The sequence below is a fragment of the Bos javanicus genome, chromosome 8 (assembly GCF_032452875.1).
Source record: "Bos javanicus breed banteng chromosome 8, ARS-OSU_banteng_1.0, whole genome shotgun sequence".
NCBI classification, from domain to species: Eukaryota; Metazoa; Chordata; class Mammalia; order Artiodactyla; family Bovidae; genus Bos; species Bos javanicus.
The window spans coordinates 99642056-99665629 of NC_083875.1; the positions used below are offsets into that span (position 1 = coordinate 99642056).

At 46.0% G+C, this 23574-nt stretch overlaps 1 protein-coding gene across 4 annotated transcripts in view; it reads right to left on the reverse strand.

Annotated features, from left to right (window-relative positions):
- The window catches only part of PTPN3 (protein tyrosine phosphatase non-receptor type 3), a 167939-nt gene that overhangs the window by 72030 nt on the left and 72335 nt on the right, over positions 1–23574 (reverse strand). For all 4 annotated transcript variants that reach the window (XM_061426448.1, XM_061426447.1, XM_061426446.1 and 1 more), the window contains exons 2-5: positions 8912–9066; positions 3211–3318; positions 3092–3134; positions 379–457 (exon numbers count right to left, since the gene is read on the reverse strand). In XM_061426448.1, coding sequence (XP_061282432.1) covers positions 379–457; positions 3092–3134; positions 3211–3318; positions 8912–9066 — 385 coding nt within the window. The remainder of the gene's footprint in view (positions 1–378; positions 458–3091; positions 3135–3210; positions 3319–8911; positions 9067–23574) is intronic.

Here is a 23574-nt window from a genome sequence, read left to right on the forward strand (position 1 = left end):
ACTCCTAGCCCTTCAGAGACACTGCACTACTTGATCGGTAGAGGACTTTGACAAACTTCCTTTCCTGCAGGAGCAGAAAATACCTGCGTTCTGAGACCAAGCGTGCTCAGCTCGAAGAGGAGCCTGGATGGAAGGGGAGGTGCTGGTAGGAGCATGCTGGGGACTGCACCAAATCAGAAGAAAGAGACTCAAGATGAAAACTAATTTGCTGATTAAAATTTCAATACATGCCCCCCAGTTTTTACTGGGATCTTAAGTGACTGTTGCTGCAGTTACACCCAAATGAAAGATTTGACCACAGTGACAAATTGAAGAGTACATTTTTAGTGGTTACTCAATTTTTATACACTAAATAGGAAACTTAAGAAAAAATATTACCTGGTTTGTTCTTGCTGCAGTGTGTTGGGATCAGGTATAAAAAATCTTACTCGAAAATGCAGGGTACAGGGGAAACCTCCTACAACATTTTTCAAAAACAAATTAAATTTTCCCTTTAAAAAAGGCAATGCATGTTTTTTACTAGACCACAGCTTTTTCCATCAATAAAAGGACTAGCTTCACAAAAGGAGTGCATGAGTTAGTTAACTGTTCAGAAATCTCCAAGCCTATAAAAATATTTTTGCAACATCAACATAAAATGAGATATAATCTATTTTCCGAAACATGTTTAACTTAGGGAGGTGTTCAAACACTGCACTCCATCATCTGTATTAGGAATTTTAAAAATCCTTAATTTAGCAGATTAAACAGAACTCACAAAGAAAATCTCTCATATATATAATGACTCCACACTTTTCAAATATTTTCAGATACATTCTTGAATGCAAACACCGCCAGGACTATGAATAGGCTAGGGTGCTGTCGACTGCAGCATACAACGTAGCCACCAGGCTGGCTGGCCACCCACCCCTCAGAGTTTTGCCTTAGGCCACACAGCTGAGGACAACACCAAGGTTAACTGCACTGAGTCTTTTGACTCTGCATGCCCACATTTTAAAATTAATTTTGATCCTGGAAAATATTTCATGCTTTTAATGCAAAGTGAATTCTAAAAATGATTCATATACCAGCAAATATTACACAGCTAACATATTCAGATATTTTATGCAACAAGGCCAAGAGTCCATTTGCTTGTAAGAATAGATTTTGTCCATTTCTTTTGCTGGATGTGGTAACAGACAATCAGATTCTGTCTCAAAGATCCCACGCTCTTCTTCATGTCCATTTCTCGCCTGTCCATTACTCAGTATCTAGTCACTGATCCTTTCCAGAACCTTCTTACTCTCTGAAACGCAAATCTTTTCTACCCTGCTCTCCTCCACTGAGCTCCTCTACCGTAGCTCCTTCGGGGATCCACCCTCCTATCTCAGTAAAACTTCTGCCTTTATCTCCAGCTTGTATCAAACTCTTTAACAGTGTGTGTGTACCTGTGAATGTACCTCTGTGCAGGTACCTTGGTCCAGTGGGTGATTCTGTAGCTCTAGGTGCAGGCTGACGACCTATACATCAGGGGATGGATAAGTCCTCCCAATGGTCTGGACGCCCTACTGGCTCCCCTCCCTGCCTCCCCGCTCTGTAACTTCTCACTTCTGTGTCCCAAGCATGCCTCCTTGCCTTTCTCATCCTCTTCTGTGCACCCAGAGCATCCTATCACGTGCTCAGGGCCACCCCAGAGCTGTCTCTACCCTTGTCTCCATCCCTACAGTTGGCTGTAAGCTCCTTGAGGGCAAGGTCCAACTCTTATTCCCAGAGCTTAGCCCAGTGCCATGCCAGAGTCTGAGCATGGAACCTGTCTGCTGTCACATGTCCATGCACATGTGAGCTCATTCCTCTGTGAATTCAAATGGGGGCACAGAGTTGCCTGCACAGCATCTCTGCAGCTCCCCCTGGTACTTCTGAATGCTAAGGACACAACTCACAGGAGCAAAGAGGGCTGAGGCCCTGACTCCAGGTGAGGGCACCCATGGGATCCGAGTCAGGTCCCCTGATCGCGACTTCTTCCCGCCCTGGCGCCAGGCCAGTGGGGAACGTGTCATCATGGGTGTGCACATTTGTGTGTACAGATCCACCTGCCTTCACCCCTCGATCATCTACTGGCCACCTCCTAGATGGAGAGCACCACGCGGGGCGTGACAAGTACCCTAACTGCAAAGAGCTGGCCGTTTTGCAAGGACGATAAAGGCCAATAACTCAGAGCGAAGGAGAGAGTATTCTGAGGCACAAAGCAGACAGTGATCAATGTACACGAGGGGAGAGGGAGGCAGGGCTTCTATTAGAGGAAATGGAATCTGAGTGACATTGAAGAGAAATAGCAAGACTGGGATATAGGGAAGTGAGAGGGAAGAGCATTCCTAATAGAGGCAACAGACCCAGGGAAGGTGCAGAGGTGGGTATGTGGTCCTGCGTGTCAGCTAGGTTTGGGGCAAAAAGTACATGTAGGGAACAGAGAGCATGACTGGAAAGCCAGGCAGAGAGTGGGGTGAGGTGTAGCTGGACAGCCCGCCTAACTGGAAGGTAACCTACAGCAACAGGATATACTTATGTGTGTATCTGTGACACTATCTATCCATGCCTCTTTTTCCAGGGAATGGAACTGTGCTGCTGAAAAGGACTGGTGGTGGTGGGGGGCAGGGGGAAGAGTGTGATGTATGTGTGTGTATCATTTTTTTCCCATCCTGGCTCTCACACTGGGCTGAAAAACTGTGCTGCTGAAATGGACTGGGGCGGGCGGGTGTGTGCGTGCGTGCGTGTGTGTGTCTCTTTCCCATCCTGGCTCTCACACTGGGCTGAAAAAGGTCATCGTCCTTCCCCTTTCTTTCCTATAAAAAGAAGTGTGGGTTCCTCTGCTCTTAGCCGCCTTCTTTTACCTTTCCCTCTCTTGCCCACAGCTGCCGAGGAGCCTTGGGGGCTGATCTGGAAGTTTCTCTGCTAACTCAGAAGTCAGGCAGGAGGAAGCCAGCTTACTCATGTCTCCTGGGCCACCTGGAATCCAGGTTCCAGATGTTTCAGGTATGCTGAGAACTGGAGGAGAGAAACGGGCCGTGATACGCTAACACCTACTGTTCAAGCGAAATGGGAAGCTCACACCCACCTTTTAACTGCTTCCTGATGGGTTTGCTTGCTTCAAGCCATCTCTGTTGGGTAAGAAAACATAAGATATAAAACCAACCCCTGCAGGAGCACAGCATGTCCTCAAGACAGCGTACTCACAGGAGAGTCCAGTGAGTCATCACCATGCTGTAAACCGAAATACTCCTTCTCAGTCACACCCAGGTAATTGTAAGCCATGTCCAGGAGAACTTGACCGGTATCTTGTTTCTAGGAAAGAAAACGTCCAGTGGACAAAATTTTAAAACAAATTAAGAGCTGGTCTCTAGAGTCTTTACTGCAGATAAGAAGGTATTAAAACATGTGGTGAGATTTCATGCACACACGTACCCTATAATACGTGTGTGTGTGTGTGTGTGTGTGTGTGTGTACGCACATGTGCTCAGTCATGCCCGATTCTCTGTGACCTATGAACTGTAGCCCACCAGGCTCCTCTGTCCATGGGATTTTCCCAGCAAGAATACTGAAGTGGGTTGCCATTTCCTCCTCCACGGTATCTTCCCCACCCAGGGATCAAACCCATGTGTCTTTCATCTCCTGCCACTGGCAGGCAGACTCTTTACCACCACACCACCAGGTAAGCCCTGCCCTACAATAAGAAATGCTTTAATAAATTCCAAGTCAAGAAGCACAACTGAACATATGGAAAATAAGGCTAAGGTAAATATGACTTAGAAGAATGAGATTAATTTAATTTTCTAAGATTTCTTCCTTCCTCTTAGCTGAGATTCTCAAGTGATAATGTCTGAATTGGAAAACTAAGACATCCTGATGACAGTAAATTCTGCGTGACCTGCTCATGGATTATCCACAGCAAAATGCTAATCCACATCGGTCCGTGTTGGCTCCTCAGAAGCCAGGCAAGAGTATGCAGGGAGGAAAACTCTAATGGCATGAAGGAAGACAGCTAAGAATACTCAAATGCCATCGGAAATACTCTCAAAGGGATCTGGCAGGGGACACTGGAGGATTATCTGCCTCCCTACTCTGCGCCATCTGAAGTGAGAAGCCAGTGGAGACGCTCAGCCCACTTCACGTCCAGGGCAGGGCTCAGCCACCTTCTCCACTCGCTGCTCAGGGAGCAGGCGTGGGGCTGGGGAACGGGGACAGAGCCACAACACGCGTCCCTCTTCTGCCCTCCCGGGGAGGCCAGCTGTGCAAGCAGTGACTGGGACTCGGTGTGTCAAGTGCCATGGAACACTCCAGGCACAGTGGACACAGGGGGGCAGGGCAAGGCAGCCCCTGACCACGGTCTGCAAGGGGGACAGGAGCTGAGCGCCATGCCTTTTCTCCAGGTGCAGGCATTCAGCAAAGGCAGCAAGTGGATGGCCCAGCACAAAGGCGTGGGGGTGGGAACTGCAAATTCTACTTGAACAGGCAGACTTCTCCAGAATCCTTTGAACCCAACCCTTTAACTTAAGGGCAATGTGAGTCAGAAATAGACCACATAGAGAACCAGCAAAGGCAGCTTTTTTGAGCGCCTGAGAGCAGATGATGTACCTGAAAACAGGTCACCATGACCAGCATGGGGAGAATTAGATAACTGTCACCCCCTCCTGCAGCCGCTTCTCCAGGACAGTCACATTATCTGGCGCACAGCGTGGGAACGTAAGACACACCCGTGTCCTGAACACGTCCCCTTCCTGCCCCGGGGCCCTGGCTCCTGCCGCTGCCTCCGCTTCCCAGGTCACCTCCCATCCCAGGGGAGTCAGGATGGTTTGGAAAAGATGACCTAGTCCACATACTCCAAATCATGACATAGTCTCTCCCCGAATTACAAGATATTCACAATGCCACGAGCCATCCGTTGCCCTTGCTGAGGTTATTAGTCGTATGATTTTATATTATGTTTAACGTGAACTGTGGTGCTGGAGAAGACTCTTGAGAGTCCCTTGGACAGCAAGGAGATCAAACCAGTCAAATCTAAAAGAAATCAGTCCTGAATATTCATTGGAAGGACTGATGCTGAAGATGAAGCTCCAGTACTTTGGTCACCTGATGCGAAGAGCTGACTTGTTGGGAAAGACCCTGATGATGGGAAAGACTGAGGGCAGAAGAAGGGGGCGACAGAGGATGAGATGGTTGGATCATATCATCGACTCAATGGACATGAGTTTGAGCAGACTCTGGGAGATTGTGAAGGACAGGGAAGCCTGGCGTGCTGCAGTTCACGAGGTGGCAAAGAGTCAGCCACGACTGAGCAACTGAACGACAACAAAATCAATCACTGTAATCTACGGGGCATCTACAAGGAGCTAGCCTCAGTACTCTGCACATTTTATATAGGATCTCCAATCTGTACTGCAACATCACATAGCCATCACCACACTTCCTGTGCAGAGAAGCAAACGGAGGTCCCAAAGGCTCCATGCCTTGAGCCGCCAGCTGACGGGTGTCTGACTGCCTGACTCAGGTGGGTCTGATGCCAGAGCCTGCACGTGCCCTCTGCATTGCCTCTCTCCCCTCTGGAATGCATCATCCATCATTCCAGTAGCTGCACAACTCACTCAGTTCTCAAAAGGACCCGAAATAAGACACATTTTTGATGAGAAGAGGCCTCCGGGCCCAGCACCCCACCAGAGGTCATCTTGGCTACATCAGGTCACTGCCTAAGACAGCCCTGCTCTCTGGGCTGAGTTGAGAACAGCTGACATCTAGGCCAGCTTGCCTGAGGATGCCCGCTCCTGGTCATGAGAGGGCCTGGGCTAAGGAAGCTGAATGTGACCCCCGGGAGCAAAAACATACAAAGCGATGGAGATTCTAAGCTGGAACCGGGCCCTCGTATTCACGGGTCAGCCTTGACCAGGCTGCTGGAAGCCCGGGAAGCAGCGCAGGCAGGAGTGACAGTCACGGCGATGTCCGTCACTGATGATGACGGGCGCCAGCTGAACGCCAGGCTCTGTTCCGAGGCTCCGCGTAACCTCTGGGTGGATGCCGTCCTCACCACTCTTCCTCCTTAAAACATGTTCTCACCTGGGCTTCTCATTCCCTCTCAGCCTCCCCTCATCTCCGCAGTCTTCTGCTTGCTCCTCATCTCCCCAGGCTTTAAACACTGAACCTCAGTCATCTTCCCTGTCTCGTCTCAAGTGATCCTGAGATAACATCTCTACATCCACACGTGTATCCTAGCCTAGACTCTTCCTTCAACTCATTTGTGTACATATTGCCATGTCTACAAAGACAAGTAACAAGCATCTCAAGCTGACCACGTCTAAAACAGAACCAGATATTTCTGCCCCCAATCCTGTTTCTCTCTCAGCCTTTCCCATTTCTATAAATTGCAACTCCAAATTGCCCACTGCTCAGGTCAAAAACCTTGGGGATCACCTCGAGGGTTCTTTCACATCCCAGATCCCACTGGTTCCATGTTTTAAGTTACTTCCAGGCTTGGTTTACTCTTGGCCGAATGACCACCCCGTCTAATGATCATGGTCTCCGCCACAGAATGCGAGTCTCAGCCCTTGCCCCATCCTCACCTCCCAGTCAATACAGCATCCTGAGTGAGACCTGAGTCAGATCACATCAGGTCTCTGCCCTAACCCTTCAACACTCTTTGCTTCATTCAGAACACAGCCAGTGCTCAGCATGACCTACAAGGCTCTTCACAATCCCCTGTCCCCTTAAGAGGAAAAAAGTTACGTTAAAAAAGTAAAAAAAAAAAAAAAAAAAAAACCACCAAAACCCTACCTACTTTATTACAGAAAATGTTGGTTTTTTCTTCTCCAGACTTAAGTGGGAAAGAAGAAAAATTAACTATTTGCACCCAAATGTTTTGTTGTGACATAGCAAAATAATCAAGCACAATGTTATATTCCATCCTTACTGATTTTTTTCCCTTCTATCTGTACCATCTGCCGTGTTCATTCCTCCAATCCTGGGTCCACCGTGATGTGGGAGGAAGGGACATTTTGTCAAAAAGCACACTGGTGTATGTGTGTTCGCCAGCTCATTTGTTCACAAAAGCATTTTATGATATTAAAAAAAAAATCTTTTGAAATGGCTATTAGGGCTTCCAAAGTGGCGCAGTGGTAAAGAATCGCCTGCCAATGCAGGAGATGCAGGAGATATGGGTTCGATCCCTGGGTTGGGAAGATCTCCTGGAGGAGGGCATGGCAGCCCAACTCCAGTATTTTTGCCTGGAGAATCCCATGGACAGAGGAGCCTGGCAGGGGGTCGCAAAGTCAGACACAACTGAGCACGTGTGCATTAGAAGAAAAACCAAACAACCTATCACCTGTTATTTCTGGCCTCATCTCTGGCTCTCCTCCTCCTTGCTCATTACGCTCCAGACACACTGGCGTCCAGCCTGTTCCGTAACCGCACTAAGGGAACCCCGCCTCAGGGCCTTGGTCTGCTGCTGCTTCTACCTGGAATGTGCTTCCTCCAGAGAAGCACACGGTTCCTCCCTTACTTCCTTTAGGTCATCTCTGAAATGTCATCTTACAAGTGAGGTCTTCCCTAATCTGTAAAACGACAAATGACAACTCCACCCTTTGCCCTGCCCTGAACTCTCCACCCTTGTTATCCAGAGTTTTCTTCTAAGTACATACTATCACCTGACTATCACCTGACTTATGGTTTCCTCCGTGTGGGCGGTAAGCTTTAAAAGGACCCAGACTTTGTTCTGTTCTGTTAACTGCTGTATTCTCTGTACCCAGACCAGGGCCTGGCACAGAGTAGGTACTCAGTAAACACGTGCTGAATAAACATTCACGTTCTTATCAGGAAGAAGATATACAGCTAAGGAATAGCTCCAGGACAATGTAAATTTTAACAGAAGGGCCAGGTCTAAGCTGAGCTGTCAGTTTATAGCAACCGTTAGAGACCTGTGGGGCCTTTAGAGAGCTCCCACCATGCCGTGACTTCATATACACCGCCCTCTTCTCTTGCCTGCTCAGGTCCACAGTGACCTGGGGTCAGCAGGAAGCAGACTCTTGGGGTGGGAGGCATTCCAGAAGGAACCAGTTTTTGTTACCCTTTAAATTCTTGTGGCCTCCTATCATCCCCCAATGGTTCTCCCATACCCTCTTTTCTCTTTCTGATGCCTTCCCTTGCACACTGAATTTTCCAGGCTGGGGCAGTTGCCGGCAGCCAGTCTGGGACTGGAGATGACCCCTTTAGGACTGGCCAGAGGATGGGAGAGACAGGAAAAGGTCACAAAAACCCAGGTGGTGAGTGGGGTGGGGTGAGGCGGCGGGGGCGGCTTCTGGTTAGGCATCACACTGCTGATGTAGGACTGGAGACCTCATTTCTGGCCCTGCTTCTGCTACAGGCTTGAGGTGGGAGAAGCCAGGCCATCCCCAAGCCCTGCCATCTGGGTAGCTAACCACCTCACTACCCTCCAGAGAGGACCCGCTATTTACCATCTGCACGTCTAATGAGCACCTGCTGTGTGGCAGGCACAGTGAAAATGACACTATTACTATTCTACAGAGCTCAAAAGCTTGAAGAGCGACATGTAACCTGGTAGTTGTAACTACTATCCACGGAATGTGACATGGGCTCTAACAAAGCACACACAGGGCACCATTACTGGAGAGTCAGTTCAGGAAGTCAAAGGTGTCACAGAAGCAGTAACATCTAAGACGCACACGGTTTACAAATAAGAGAGGGAAAGACATGTCAGGTAGAGACAAGAATGTGGGCAAAGTTTTTATGGCTATTTCTAGTTCAAGCTCAACATGCAAGGTTGGAGACATCAAGCTTTTATTTTAAAATAATTCTCTTCATTTTATAAACCAAGAGATGAAAAACTATTTCTTAGGGGCATTTATTCAGAAAAAATTAAATCTGGAGAACTTACGTTAACTTTAAAGGTCTGTACCAAGCCATCTAAAAAGCGGACGCTACAGATGACTTCTGATCGCGTTTTTTCTTTGGGTAATTCTGAGGTGCGTATGTTGTTAATTCTTCCACCCAACGCACGTAACCGGGAGGTCATAACTATCGCTGAATAACCTGTAACAGAAGACACGCCTGTTAGCTCTAACATGAAAATTACCATTTCCATTTGAATGTATCTCTCAGTCTATCCATCCCTCACCTGTCTGCCTTGATCCTCACAAAACCGTCTGAAGACCTCAGATAAATGTGAGTTGGATAACAAACCATGTTCCCTTTGAGTTTTGAGTTCTAAGCTGCTTTAGACAATATTTATTGCTCAACTATAACACATTCAGAGAATTACATGGCTTATTTGTGTCTTATTATCTCTCTAGTCTAAATCTTCTAATTCATATTTTCCATGCCTGTAATTGTTGATGTTTTACTATATTTGTGTTTATATGTTTATATATTTGTGTATTCTACCCCTAAGAATTTTTTTTTTTTTTTGCACCACAGAACTAAATGCGGTACGGAAATTATTTAAAATATGAAGACATTTATTGATCAATTAGACTACATTAAGAACATCTATTCATTAAGAGGCTATTTAAAAGAAAAGGCAACCCAGAGACAGCTGTAATAAATAACTACAAAGAATATGCAAAGGGCTCCTACAAATCAAAAAGAGAAAAAACAAATAGGTAAAAAATGGGAACATCAGTTGTCAAAGAAATGCAAAGTGAAACTGCAAAGCAGCAGTGCCACACCCACCAGAACGGCTGCCAGGGAATCGGGCAAAACCAAGGGCCACAGCGAGGAGCAGCTGGAGCGCTTGGGCACCACGAGTGAGGACGGGAAACTAGTACAGCTAATCTGGAAAAGCAGAGACGTTACTTTGCCAACAAAGGTTCGTCTAGTCAAGGCTATGGTTTTTCCAGTGGTCATGTATGGATGTGAGAGTTGGACTGTGAAGAAGGCTGAGCGCCGAACAACTGATGCTTTTGAACTGTGGTGTTGGAGAAGACTCTTGAGAGTCCCTTGGACTGCAAGGAGATTCAACCAGTCCATTCTGAAGGAGATCAGCCCTGGGATTTCTTTGGAAGGAATGATGCTGAAGCTGAAACTCCAGTACTTTGGCCACCTCACGCAAAGAGTTGACTCATTGGAAAAGACTCTGATGCTGGGAGGGACTAGGGGCAAGAGGAGAAGGGGACGACAGAGGACAAGATGGTTGGATGGCATCACCAACTTGATGGACGTGAGTCTGAGTCAACTCCGGGAGTTGGTGATGGATAGGGAGGCCTGGCGTGCTGTGATTCATGGGGTTGCAAAGAGTCGACACGACTGAGTGACTGAACTGAACTAAACTGAACTGAATCTGGAAAACTGGCAGTATCTACTAGAGCTGAACATACGCATATTCTGTGAAATAATTCCACTCCTAGGCATATTTCCAAAAGAAAAGTATACACTTATCTGCTAAAAGACATGCATAAGACTTCATAATAGCTCCAAACTGTAAAAGACCGACTAGAATGGATAAAGTGTAGTAGAGTCACACCATGCACAGACCACACAGCAAAGAACACAGATGAACTTCTGTGATACACGGCAGGATTTCTTCCAGTGTTGTGTTGAGCAAGAGCAGCCAGACTCAGTAGATGACCTAGCATGGTTCAATTTACCCAAAGTTCAGCTCCAGGCAAAACTAATCGATAGACGACAGGACAGCAGTTACCTCTGGGTGCAGTGACCAAGGGGGGGGGACAGGGGTCTTCTAGGGTGTGTATAGTCTACTTCTTGATTGGGGTGCTAATGACACTGATGTACTCTGTAAAAATGCATCAAACATCATTATGATTTGTGCTTTTTTTTTGATGTATATTTCAACAGAGTTTACTTTTTGAGAACATGAATGAAGAGGGAATTAGAGAGCAGTTTGCAATCTGAGCATGGTATACTCAGGGAACAGTAAGGAAAGTGGCTTTACCAATGAATGCAATCGTGAAATGTTAGACTAACAAGACTAAAGCCATACGCAACCTAGGACACGGCCACTTCGTGCAGGCGCGAGGCATGCGCGTCCAGGCCAGCTCCTCGGCTTAGGACCAGAGGTGTAAATCTGACAAGACTGGGTAGAAAAGCAGATAAAGATGAAGGACTTAAAGAGCAATTTAACGTCCGTTTAAAAATCTATTTTCTGCAGACTTTCTCTGATGAGCCAGGCCTCTGCGTGTGCTATTGCTTCCGCCTGGGAAGCTCTTTCTGCTCCTCTTCGCCTTGTTAACTCCTACTCGGGCCTCAGTGCTTGGCATGAAGATCACCTCCTCAGGGAAGCCTTTCCTGGCATTCCTAATGACTCATATATTTGTTATAGGCTCCCTACACTGCTTATCATAACTTCACATTTATAAATGATGATGAACTTAATATCTGCTTCTGCCACCAGAAGCTGAGCTTCATGAGGGCAGGAACCAGGTCTGGTCTCGCTCACTGCATCTCCCAACACCTAGCTCTGGGAGCAGTTGATAAATATCTGAATGAATCAATGAACAAAATGAAAACTGAAGCCAAGATTATAGCCTGGAAAAAAAAAAAAAATAGAACAACCTAATAGAACCCAGAGGGATGGTATGGGGAGGGAGGAGGGGGAGGGTTCAGGATGGGGAACACATGTATACCTGTGGCGGATTCATTTTGATATTTGGCAAAACTAATACAACTATGTAAAGTTTAAAAATAAAATAAAATTAATTAAAAAATTAAAAAAAAAAAAACAACCTAATAGACAAACATGGGATGGTGGGAAGAGGCAGGAGAAAAGGATGGGGTGAGAGTGGAGGCTTCGATTAGAACACAGAGTGGACCCCAGGTCCACCCTGAACTGGGGTGCTGTCGGCCAGGGCCCTCACACTGCCACGCACACACAGCACCCGGGGGTCTGATGAAGATGCTTAGGTCTCCTTCATTGGCAAGTGGGTTCTTTACCACTTAGCACCACCCGGAAAGCCCAGAATAGGGATATTTTTTCATTAAAATGGTGAAAATGGTAAATTTTATGTTTTGTATGTTTTATCACTATTTTAAAAAACCTGTGCTCCATCACATATAAAGAGAGTGCCCTGATCTTAGGCAAGTCAGTTAACTGCTTTGGCCTCAGTTTCCTTATTGATGTGTCAGTTCAGTTCACTTCAGTCGCTCAGTCGTGTCCGACTCTTTGCAACCCCATGAATCGCAGCATGCCAGGCCTCCCTGTCCATCACCAACTCCCGGAGTTCACTCAGACTCATGTATATCAAGTCAGTGATGCCATCCAGCCATCTCATCCTCTATCGTCCCCTTCTCCTCCTGTCCCCAGTCCCTCCCAGCATCAGGGTCTTTTCAAATGAGTCACCTCTTCACATCAGGTGGCCAAAGTATTGGAGTTTCAGCTTCAACATCAGTCCTTCCAATGAACACCGAGGACTGATCTCCTTCAGAATGGACTGGTTGGATCTCCTTGCAGTCCGTGGGACTATTAAGATGCAGACAAGGATTTAAGCAGGTCTGGGCAGGGCCTGAGAACCTGCATTTCTCAGATGACTGGGTGATGCCAAAGCTGCAGGTTCAGGGCCCACACTTTGAAGGGCAGTCACACACACTCAGAAAACCGCACACGTATGTCAGGGCAGGGCCAGAGATCAAGATGTGGCAGTCGGAAGCAAGGAAGGAATGATGACAAAGCTGACGAGAGGCCTGAGGAGAGTCGAGTCTCAGGAACCAGAGCAGCACAGCTTAGCTGCAGGCAGCAATGACAAAGAAGAGATGAAAGCTGTGCAGAAGATACAGCAGGACAGAGGGTGTCCTTGGGTATTTCAGAAGCTAATCCTACTTCAGAAGCTGCAGGGAAACCTCCATTCTTTTGTAGATGGGGACAGGAAATCTCAAAAAGTCATCAAAAAAGATTCCTGGGACTAGCAATAGATGGGAACTTGTTGTCACTTACGAAATTCCACCCACCCCACCACCTCCACTGTGCCCTTTCCAAGGAAAATGTCATCAGAAGGGGTGCGTTTTCTGAGTAATACCAAAAGTTATCAAAAGACAACAAATGTGTTCCATAATGCCTTAACTGCCTTGAATTTCACATGTCAAATTTATTACTTAGTCCTTGTCAAAGAATTTCAGGTGGGTTATAAAAAAAATTTTTTTTTAAAGATACAATACAACCATTTCCAGTATGGCTCTTGGTGGGAGGTGCACCATCAGAGCTACCTGGAGAGCTTTCAGAAAATATGCCGTCCCTGCCCCACAGGTGGTGACTCAGCATCTCGGGGTGTGGTGCAGAATGACATTCCTCTCGGGAAGCCCTCAGAGGGTCAGGCCCGCCTGGGCTAGAAGAGTGAGTTTTGGGGGGACCTCAGAGTGTGTTTCAGATGGTCAGATTTAGAATACAGTCAACCCTCTGGATCCGAGGTTCCTTGGCCTCGGATCCAACCAGCCCCTGATTAAAAATCTTCAGGAAAGCAAAACATTCCAGGAAGTTGGGAGAAGCAGAACCTGAATTTGTCATGCATGAGGTCACACCTAGTTACACAGCTTTTATGTCAAATTTGTAACTATTAACGCATTTACACCGCATTAGGCATTACAAGTCAGTGGTCCCCGACCTTTGGGGCACCAGTGACCAGTTTCGTGGAAGACAACTTTCCCATAGAAGGAGGGGGGATGGCTTTGGGATGATTCAGGCGCATTGTACTTATTGTACACTTTATTTCTATTATTATCACATTGTGATATATGAGGAAATAATTATACAACTCACCATAATGCAGCCTCAGATAATCAGACATTAGATTCTCACAAGGGGCACACAGTCTAGATCCCTCGCACGCACAGATCAGTAGGGCTCGAGCTCCTCTGAGAACCTACCAGCACCGCTGACCTGACAGGAGGTGGAGCTCAGGGGTAATGAGGGCGGTGGGGAGCGGCTGTCAAAATGGATGAAGCTTCGCTTGCTGACAGCTCGCTTTGTGCTCTGCAGCCCCGTCTCTAACAGGCCACAGACCATACCAACCATGGCCTGGGGCTAGGGACCGCTGTTATAAGTAATCGAGAGATGATTTAAAGTACACTAAATCATGTCACAGGCTATATGCAAATACTATGCCACTGTATATAAGGGACTTGAGCATCCTCAGGTTTTCACATCCCAGTCTGAAACCAATTCGCTGCGGATACCAAAGGGACAACTGTACAGGTTCCACAAAATCTGAGCCATTCAGAGGCCACATGTGCGACACTCAGGGAGGTGCTCAGAGCAGCTAAAACTGAGAGCAAAGCACACCACGACCCTGGACAGGAAAAAACCAAACGTGATTTCAAACAGGAGCCTCCAAATCAAAGTGCCGTGGGCTGAGGCGGCACGGCAGGTCTGATCTTCATACCGATTGCACCTGGGCAGCTCTGTGTCCGGCGCCAGCGTGTGTACGCCGGGGACTTAACTAACTTAACCAGGGTTAGTGGTACTCCTGGCATGATCCCGCAGCCAGCTGCTGACAAACTCAAGCAGACTAGCTGCCCAGAAGAGATCTACTTTTTCCTCCTCACATGATCTCTGTTACATAATCAGGTTGGGGCCAACATCATCATAATTCGGTGAAATTTCATGAAAGTTGCACAAACGTTCTCCCCATAATTATCCCCAAAGCAAACCTTAATACGAGCAAGCCTGATGTTGAATAACCACATAATTGAGCCATGTGGTGTTTTCCGATTGTCTTGAAATTACATCTTAAACAATCCGGTCAGGACAATGGATGCTGACTAACAGCCCTGTTTCCTGTACCGCGGCAATTGGGGAACTCAGGGTTTCTATGGCTTCCTTTATAAGCCTCTTAATTCTAAACAAAGCGACAACCCAACCAGGAACACACTGGCCTCTCCAACCACAGATGATTGCATCTGCAGCTGATGAATTTTACAACATGGAAGCCCAGCTGGTTCTTTGCATTAAGAGAAAAAAAAAAATGTCGTGCACAGGAATACTACAGGGTCTACTGTTGACTATAGTTTTTAACGAAGATTATACTTGCAAAACATTATAGAACGAGGCCACATCTCAGTACAATGAGATGGGGGGCTCCATAACCACCACGAGCCGTGGGATCACCACGCGTTAAGTGCCTACACAGTGCGACACACACCAGACACTCAATAGCAGGCATTTTAGTAACAATCTGTTTTGTTCTGACTTATGATTTTAAATCTATGCTGTGAAAGCTGGTTTCAGACAAAAGTTGTTTGTGGTTGGAACTTGTTTGAAGAGCCTGTTTTGATGAAATGGCTTGGAAGTTGGTTATTAGGACTTTTAAAATCCAACTCTTAAAACCTGAAGTGGCAAGGACCATCATGTCACTGACACCATAGTAACGGCTTGGTGGCCATCACCTGATGGACTGAATACCAGGAGGCTGACCAGCAACTCAAGAGTGTTTAACCTGAGCAAGGCTACTCTTTGCTGATCTAAATAGCTCTACAAAGCACTTGAGACACTTGCTCCTGCCACGCCCAGGCTACTGTTGGTTGCAGAGGTGTTAAAGCACGCACTAGCCTCAGGAAGAGAAGGGACATCTGTTCCTGCCTTGGCGAGGCTACTCCTCGTACAGAGGCAGCGGTGCCAGCCAAGTAATGGCTCCTGGAATAATAACCTTTGGAGCAGTTCACCCAGCCCGGCAATGCTGGTGCCAACTGCCCATAAGCTGCGTGCCCCAGCAGCGAGGAACCCAAACTGGCAGCTTTTGGTTCAAAAGATGATCTCTATGAGAATCACCTCCTAGAAAGGTCCATCTTAACTAAATTTGGACTTCTTTCAACTCCCCATTGCCTGGAACAGTAATGCAATCAACCTGTCATTGGTGTGGTGTATGTTCTCTCTTTCTTGGCTTATTAAGAGACACGATCCTAGTGAATGAACAATGCTGCCTGCCATATTAGTAAACAGAGGACATTGCCGCTACAGCCTCCTCTGAAGGTGAGCCCTGAGGGAACTCAGGGTGGAAACACACGGCCTGCTCGCTGCCAGGCCCTCGGCCCCTGCAGCCACCCTCATTGCTGGGGACGGAAAAGCCCAGGACGCTGGTCCTAGAGAGCTAGGGTGCATATCAGAGGAACGATTTCAATGAGCCCAGACTCTTGCAGCCTCTCACACACAGAAATGAGCGAAATTCCTTAATTTGAGACATCCGGTTTTCTCTAACGAACAGTAATCTTTTGATGTCCCAACTACTCGGTCGCTACTAAAAGAAAAGAAAACAAAACCCTATATATCCTGGCTCTTCCCTTACCTCTTCAGACCCTCAGAGCTATCCGAGAGGCTGCCTCTCAGGCATGAAGTCCTCAGAAAGTGTGCCAAATAAAACGCATTTCTCAACTTTTAGGTTGTGCTTTTTTTTTCAGCTGACATCCTGCATGCTATTGGCTTGTTGCCGCTGCCGCTAAGTCGCTTCAGTTGTGTCCAACTCTGTGCGACCCCATAGACGACAGCTCCCCCGTCCCTGGAATTCTCCAGGCAAGAACACTGGAGTGGGTTGCCATTTCCTTCTCCAATGCATGAAAGTGAAAAGTGAAAGTGAAGTTGCTCAGTCGTGCCCGACTCTTAGCGACCCCACAGACTGCAGCCTACCAGGCTCCTCCATCCATGGGATTTTCCAGGCAAGAGTACTGGAGTGGGGTGCCATTGCCTTCTCCATATTGGCTTGTAAAATACTATAAATCATAATTCCCACAGCAAACCCAGGTTAAATCTCAGTCTCTGAGCATAACTGGCCCCAAACAAACAAAAGCAATGTTAAGCTTCTAATGCCATCAGATGCTGACTGCAGAGTCTGGATTCCGCAGGATAAACACAAATGCACTATTTCAAATACAGATACCCTAGTGCTCCCTGTAGTTGCAGATGGGATACACCTTTCAGCTGCTCTACCAACTCAATGGGCCTGGAAGCAGGAGTCCATTGCCCCGAGCACGTGGGACACCAGAGCCCTGGTGGTCAGAGTTGGGGAACAGGGCTTCTCTCACCTGCCCTGGAGCCTGAGACGGAAGCGATGCTGTTGCTTCATCTCCTGTGGGTCTACATGCTGATCTGGGGAAGTCTGTTCTTTTCACAAGCCAAGGAATCATGGACAGGATGAAGGGAGGAGAGGAGTCTTCTCCACTAAGTTAGAAAGCAACCCAACTCCATTTGGATCATTTTAAAAGGAGTGTTAAAGTTATGTCATACCCTTGTTTTTAAGAATAAGAACTACATCCCTAACTGAAAGAGTGCAAAAGTTTCAGTTAGGAAAAAAAGGTAGTGGTGCTGATTTGTAAGGCAATGGCACCCCACTCCAGTACTCTTGCCTGGAAAATCCCATGGGCAGAGGAGCCTGGTGGGCTGCAGTCCATGGGGTCGCTAAGAGTCAGACACAACTGAGCGACTTCACTTTCACTTTTCACTTTCATGCATTGGAGAAGGAAATGGTAACCCACTCCAGTGTTCTTGCCTGGAGAATCCCAGGGACGGGGGAGCCTGGTGGGCTGCTGGCTATGGGGTCGCACAGAGTTGGACACGACTCAAGCGACTTAGCAGCAGCAATTTGAGAGTAAAACACACAGACAACCACGGCTGGCTCCCTACATAATTGGCCGGACGTCCCCAAGTTTGACCTAGGTCAATGCCACCCCCTAGTGGCCACCAGAGGAATACACTTCACCTCTGAGCATGACTTGCCTCCCTCTTCCTCAAGGGAAACATGGACAGTTAGGCTCCTTTCTGGTTTACCATCCATGGCTCAGCTCGTTGTAAAAGTCTCCTAGAATATACAAGGCCTTCTCTGTCACCCAAATCTCTCCCTTTCCCTCCTGAACTCAGGGGAGCTCTCTTCCCCCTTTTTTTTTTCTTTTAGACTATTTACAAGCCTCGACAGATGTCTGATAGGCAGAAGAGGGACCTCTCTAGACGGAAAGGTAATAAACATTCATACACAATCAGCCATGCTAGACGGATGACTCAAATTGTGTGCTTCTCAAATATCAGTATTTAATGTATTTACGATAAATGTTTTGTTTCAGTGCTAATACCAATACTGCTTCTTCCTTTTCACAGTGAACACAGAAGCTGGGCTGCATTACCAGTTCACCCCGTAATGGAGCTTCTAGATCTACTCTGTTCTTAGCCTGTGCCTCAGCATTCCTTATGCTCCTCTGCAGTAAGTGGGGTATCCTAAAGAGAAAATTTACAAAATCTGTATGGGGATTTATCACTTATCAAGCACTAGATTCAGATCAAACTGCAAGAGTATATACTTAACTTGCTTAAAAAAAAAAAAAAACGGTGATTAAAAGGAGACTCTTTAAGCAGAGACTTAAATAAAACAAGTGTACTTAAGAGTCATCTGGGCAGCTTGCTAAAACACAGATCCCTGGGTACAATCCATAGAAATTCTGGTTTTGCAAGGACTTCAGAAACTGCTTTTTAAAACTTGCACTTTTCTTTTGAACTTTCAGAAAAGTTAGGCCTTCCCTGGTGGCTCAGTGGTCAAGAATCCACCTGCCAATGCAGGAGACCTGGGTTCAATCCCTGGGTGGGAAATATCCCCTGGAGAAGGAAATGGCAATCCACTCCAGTATTCTTGCCCAGGAAATCCCATGGACAGAGGAGCCTGGTGGGTTAGAGTCCATGGGGTCACAAAAGAGTCAGATGACTTAGTGACTAAACAACAATAGAAAAGTTGCAAGAAAAATAGAACTCCTGTATTCCCCACTGGCCTGGATTCAACTTAACATTTTGCAGGACTTCCCTGGTGGTCCAATGGTTGAGTTTGCCTTGCAATGCAAGGGCTGGAGGTTCAATCCCTGACTGGGGAACCAAGATGCCACTATGCCACAGAGCAACCCAAGACCGTGCGCAACTAGAGAGTTTGGGTACTGCAACGAAAGATCCCGCGCGATGCAACAAAGATGCTGAGTGCCTCTGACTCAGTCAAATGAGCATCTTTCAAAAACTTAACATTAGGTGGACAGAAAACAGCAAAATTCTGTAAAGAAAATATCCCTCAATTTAAAAAAAAAAAAAAAAAAAACCATTGTATAAGCCACAGACTGGTTCCAAATAGGAAAAGGAGTACATCAAGGCTGTATATTGTCACCCTGCTTATTTAACTTATATGCAGAGGACATCATGAGAAACACTGGGCTGGAGGAAGCACAAGCTGGAATCAAGACTGCCGGGACAAATATCAATAACCTCAGATATGCAGATGACACCACCCTGATGGCAGAAAGGGAAGAGGAACTCAAAAGCCTCTTGATGAAAGTCAAAGTGGAGAGTGAAAAAGTTGGCTTAAAGCTCAACATTCAGAAAATGAAGATCATGGCATCTGGTCCCATCACTTCATGGGAAATAGATGGGGAAACAGTGGAAACAGTGTCAGACTTGATTTTGGGGGGGCTCCAAAATCACTGCAGATGGTGACTGCAGCCATGAAATTAAAAGACGCTTACTCCTTGGAAGGAAAGTTATGACCAACCTAGATAGCATATTCAAAAGCAGAGACATTACTTTGCCAACAAAGGTCCGTCTAGTCAAGGCCATGGTTTTTCCAGTGGTCATGTATGGATGTGAGAGTTGGACTGTGAAGAAGGCTGAGCACCGAACAACCGATGCTTTTGAACTGTGGTGTTGGAGAAGATTCTTGAGAGTCCCTTGGACTGCAAGGAGATCCAACCAGTCCATTCTGAAGGAGATCAGCCCTGGGATTTCTTTGGAAGGAATGATGCTGAAGCTGAAACTCCAGTACTTTGGCCACCTCATGCGAAGAGTTGACTCATTGGAAAAGACTCTGATGCTGGGAGGGATTGGGGGCAGGAGGAGAAGGGGACGACAGAGGATGAGATGGCTGGATGACATCACTGACTCGATGGACATGAGTCTAGGTGAACTCCGGGAGTTGGTGATGGACAGGGAGGCCTGGCGTGTTGCGACTCATGAGGTCGCAAAGAGTCGGACACGACTGAGCGACTGAACTAAACTGAACTGATGGGGGATGGCCAGCTCTCACATCTCGAAGGTGTACTATCTGCTGCCTGCTTAATAAACCCCGCCTGCTTGAATTATAAAAGCAACATTTTACCATGTACTCTTCCGCACTCTCCCCTGCACATACACATACCCCTCATTCTCCTTATTAACACTGAACGCTTGGAAGCTATAGACATCATGTCTCTCTACCCCCATAGTTCAGTAAATACCTTCCAAGGACAATGGTACTTCATAACCACCATAATCACACTAAGGAAATTGAACATCGATAAAGTATTTATAGTCCATACCGAAATTTCACAAATTGTTCTGGTGATACCCCTTTCTCTCCTCCTTATCCAGGGATGCTCCTAACCAGGACTTTGCCTTGCTTTAGCTGTAGGCAGAAGTTGCATTTGTAATAAGTGTCCCAAGGGCACACTGATGCAGGGGGCCTGAGCACCAAGGCCATGCAGAACTCTCAGCCAGGTATCACCTTTCAGTTCTGACCGACTGTGCCTACAGTCAGGGGCTTGGTTAGGTCAGCACTCCCTCCTTGTCCATTTTCCTGTCTGTATTGCCAGTGGCTTCCCAGAACCAGAAGGGGTTTCTACAGCTCGGCTGTGCCCTCACTCAGTCTGGAGGCACTTCCTAAGGCGGTGCTGAAGTAACCGACTCTCCAGTCTGCATGTTGGGCCTGGATTTAGTGCTGTGGTCATAAGAGAGGAAGAGAGCAACAGGACAACAAAGCTCAGAAAGGATTCTGTCATGTGATCGTCTGTCCTCTTGACTCATTCAAATTAGTTCATATCTTTCACAGACAGCAATTCTTAGCAATCATAATATCCAAGTTATATATATACAACAGACCATAGTGCCTTGTGTTATTTACTCTCTCAGAAACGGGGGACACTCAACTCTTGCTGTCAAATAATGATCCTACGTGTATCTCTTTTCTTAAGACAATGATAGTTGACTGTCATGGTATGATTCATTCAGTTCAGTTCACTTCAGTCACTCAGTCGTGTCCGACTCTTTACGACCCCATGAATTGCAGCACGCCAGGCCTCCCTGTCCATCACCAACTCCTGGAGTTCACTCAGACTCACGTCCATTGAGTCAGTGATGCCATCCAGCCATCTCATCCTCTGTCATCCCCTTCTCCTCCTGCCCCCAATCCCTCCCAGCATCAGAGTCTTTTCCAATGAGTCAACTCTTCGCATGAGGTAGCCAAGTACTGGAGTTTCAGCTTTAGCATCATTCCTTTCAAAGAAATCCCAGGGCTGATCTCCTTCAGAATAGACTGGTTGGATCTCCTTGCAGTCCAAGGGACTCTCAAGAATCTTCTCCAACACCACAGTTCAAAAGCATCAGTCGTTCGGTGCTCAGCCTTCTTCACAGTCCAACTCTCACATCCATACATGACCACTGGAAAAACCATAGCCTTGACTAGACGGACCTTTGTTGGCAAAGTAATGTCTCTGCTTTTGAATATGCTATCTAGGTTGGTCATAACTTTCCTTCCAAGGAGTAAGCGTCTTTTAATTTCATGGCTGCAGTCACCATCTGCAGTGATTTTGGAGCCCAGAAAAATCAAGTCTGACACTGTTTCCCCATCTATTTCCCATAAAGTGATGGGACCGGATGCCATGATCTTCATTTTCTGAATGTTGAGCTTTAAGCCAACTTTTTCACTCTCCACTTTGACTTTCATCAAGAGGCTTTTGAGTTCCTCTTCACTTTCTGCCATAAGGGTGGTGTCATCTGCATATCTGAGGTTATTGATATTTCTCCCGGCAATCTTGATTCCAGCTTGTGTTTCTTCCAGCCCAGCGTTTCTCATGATGTACTCTGCATATAAGTTAAATAAGCAGGGTGACAATATACAGCCTTGATGTACTCCTTTTCCTATTTGGAAACACTCTGTTGTCCCATGTCCAGTTCTAACTGTTGCTTCCTGACCTGCATACAAATTTCTCAAGAGGCAGATCAGGTGCTCTGGTATTCCCATCTCTTTCAGAATTTTCCAGTCTATTGTGATCCACACAGTCAAAGGCTTTGGCATAGTCAGTAAAGCAGAAATAGATGTTTTTCTGGAACTCTCTTGCTTTTTCCATGATCCAGCGGATGTTGGCAATTTGATTTCTGGTTCCTCTGCCTTTTCTAAAACCAGCTTGAACATCAGGAAGTTCACGGTTCACATATTGCTGAAGCCTGGCTTGGAGAATTTTGAGCATTACTTTACTAGCGTGTGAGACGAGTGCAATTGTGCGGTAGTTTGAGCATTCTTTGGCATTGCCTTTCTTTGGGATTGGAATGAAAACTGAACTTTTCCAGTTCTGTGGCCACTGCTGAGTTTTCCAAATTTGCTGGCATATTGAGTGCAGCACTATCACAGCATCATCTTTCAGGATTTGGAATAGCTCAACTGGAATTCTATCACCTCCACTAGCTTTGTTCGTAATGATTCATTAGGCTTCACAAATGTTAATAAACTCGCTCCAACTAATTAAAAACCAGTGATTTTAGTTCATTTGTGACATGCCCATATCTTGGAAATAACTATTTCACTTTATTTTAAATTATGTGCAGCTGATAACCATGTTACCATACAACTGGTACAATGCAGTTTAATATTCTCATGACTATAATTTTCATAAATTTATCAACACTACCTTCTGCCATTTTCCCCCCACTTACTTGGCTTTAATTTCCAAAGTACAACGCTGCATAATAATAAAGAGAAATATACTAACTTATTTTTAAAAATAGCTTAGAATGTAAACGTAATTACTACTGAATACTAAATTACAAAAATCTATTCACCAAGAGAGGCATTTTCATGATGCAAATTCAATGATAAGGCCAATAAACTATTTTGTCCTGGGCCTACATACCAAACAAAATTTAAATAACATCTTTAAAGCTTTAAGCCTACTAATGAATGCAATAATCACAGCTGACAATGGAAGTATTGGTGCATAAGACTTATTTTTAATTTGGCTATGCATATATAAAAGTGCTTAATAAATTTTACTTAGAAAAATGCTTCCATGAATGCATTTATGAGTTTTTAACTCTGACTTCATATCATTCACCATATGGAAGAAAATGCTCACACAAGTTGCCTTAATACCACAGCTCAGTACCCAAATTATCTTGCAATTGTTAGTCCTTTTTTTAGTTTATTTTTTTGTTTTTATGTTTTAATTGGAGTGCAGTTGATTTACAATGCTGTGTTCATTTCAGGTGTACAGCACAGTGATTCAGTTATACACACATATATACTCTTTTTCAGGTTATTTTCTTGTATAGGTTATTACAAAATATTGAGTATAGTTCCTTGTGCCATAAAGTAGGTCTCTGTTGGTTTTCTATTTTTTAATACAGCAGTATGTATATGTTAATCCCAACCTCCTAATTTATCCCTCCCCATCTCCACAATTATTAATCCCAATACTCCGGAAGTACCATCTTGGGATCAACTCCTTTACTCCACAGGATCTGTAACTTGTTCAGGGAATGGAGCTCCAACCAGGAGCCCCTGGGAAGCAGGGTAGGGTCAGATGTAGGATCAGTGGTAATCCAATGGAGACCTGTAA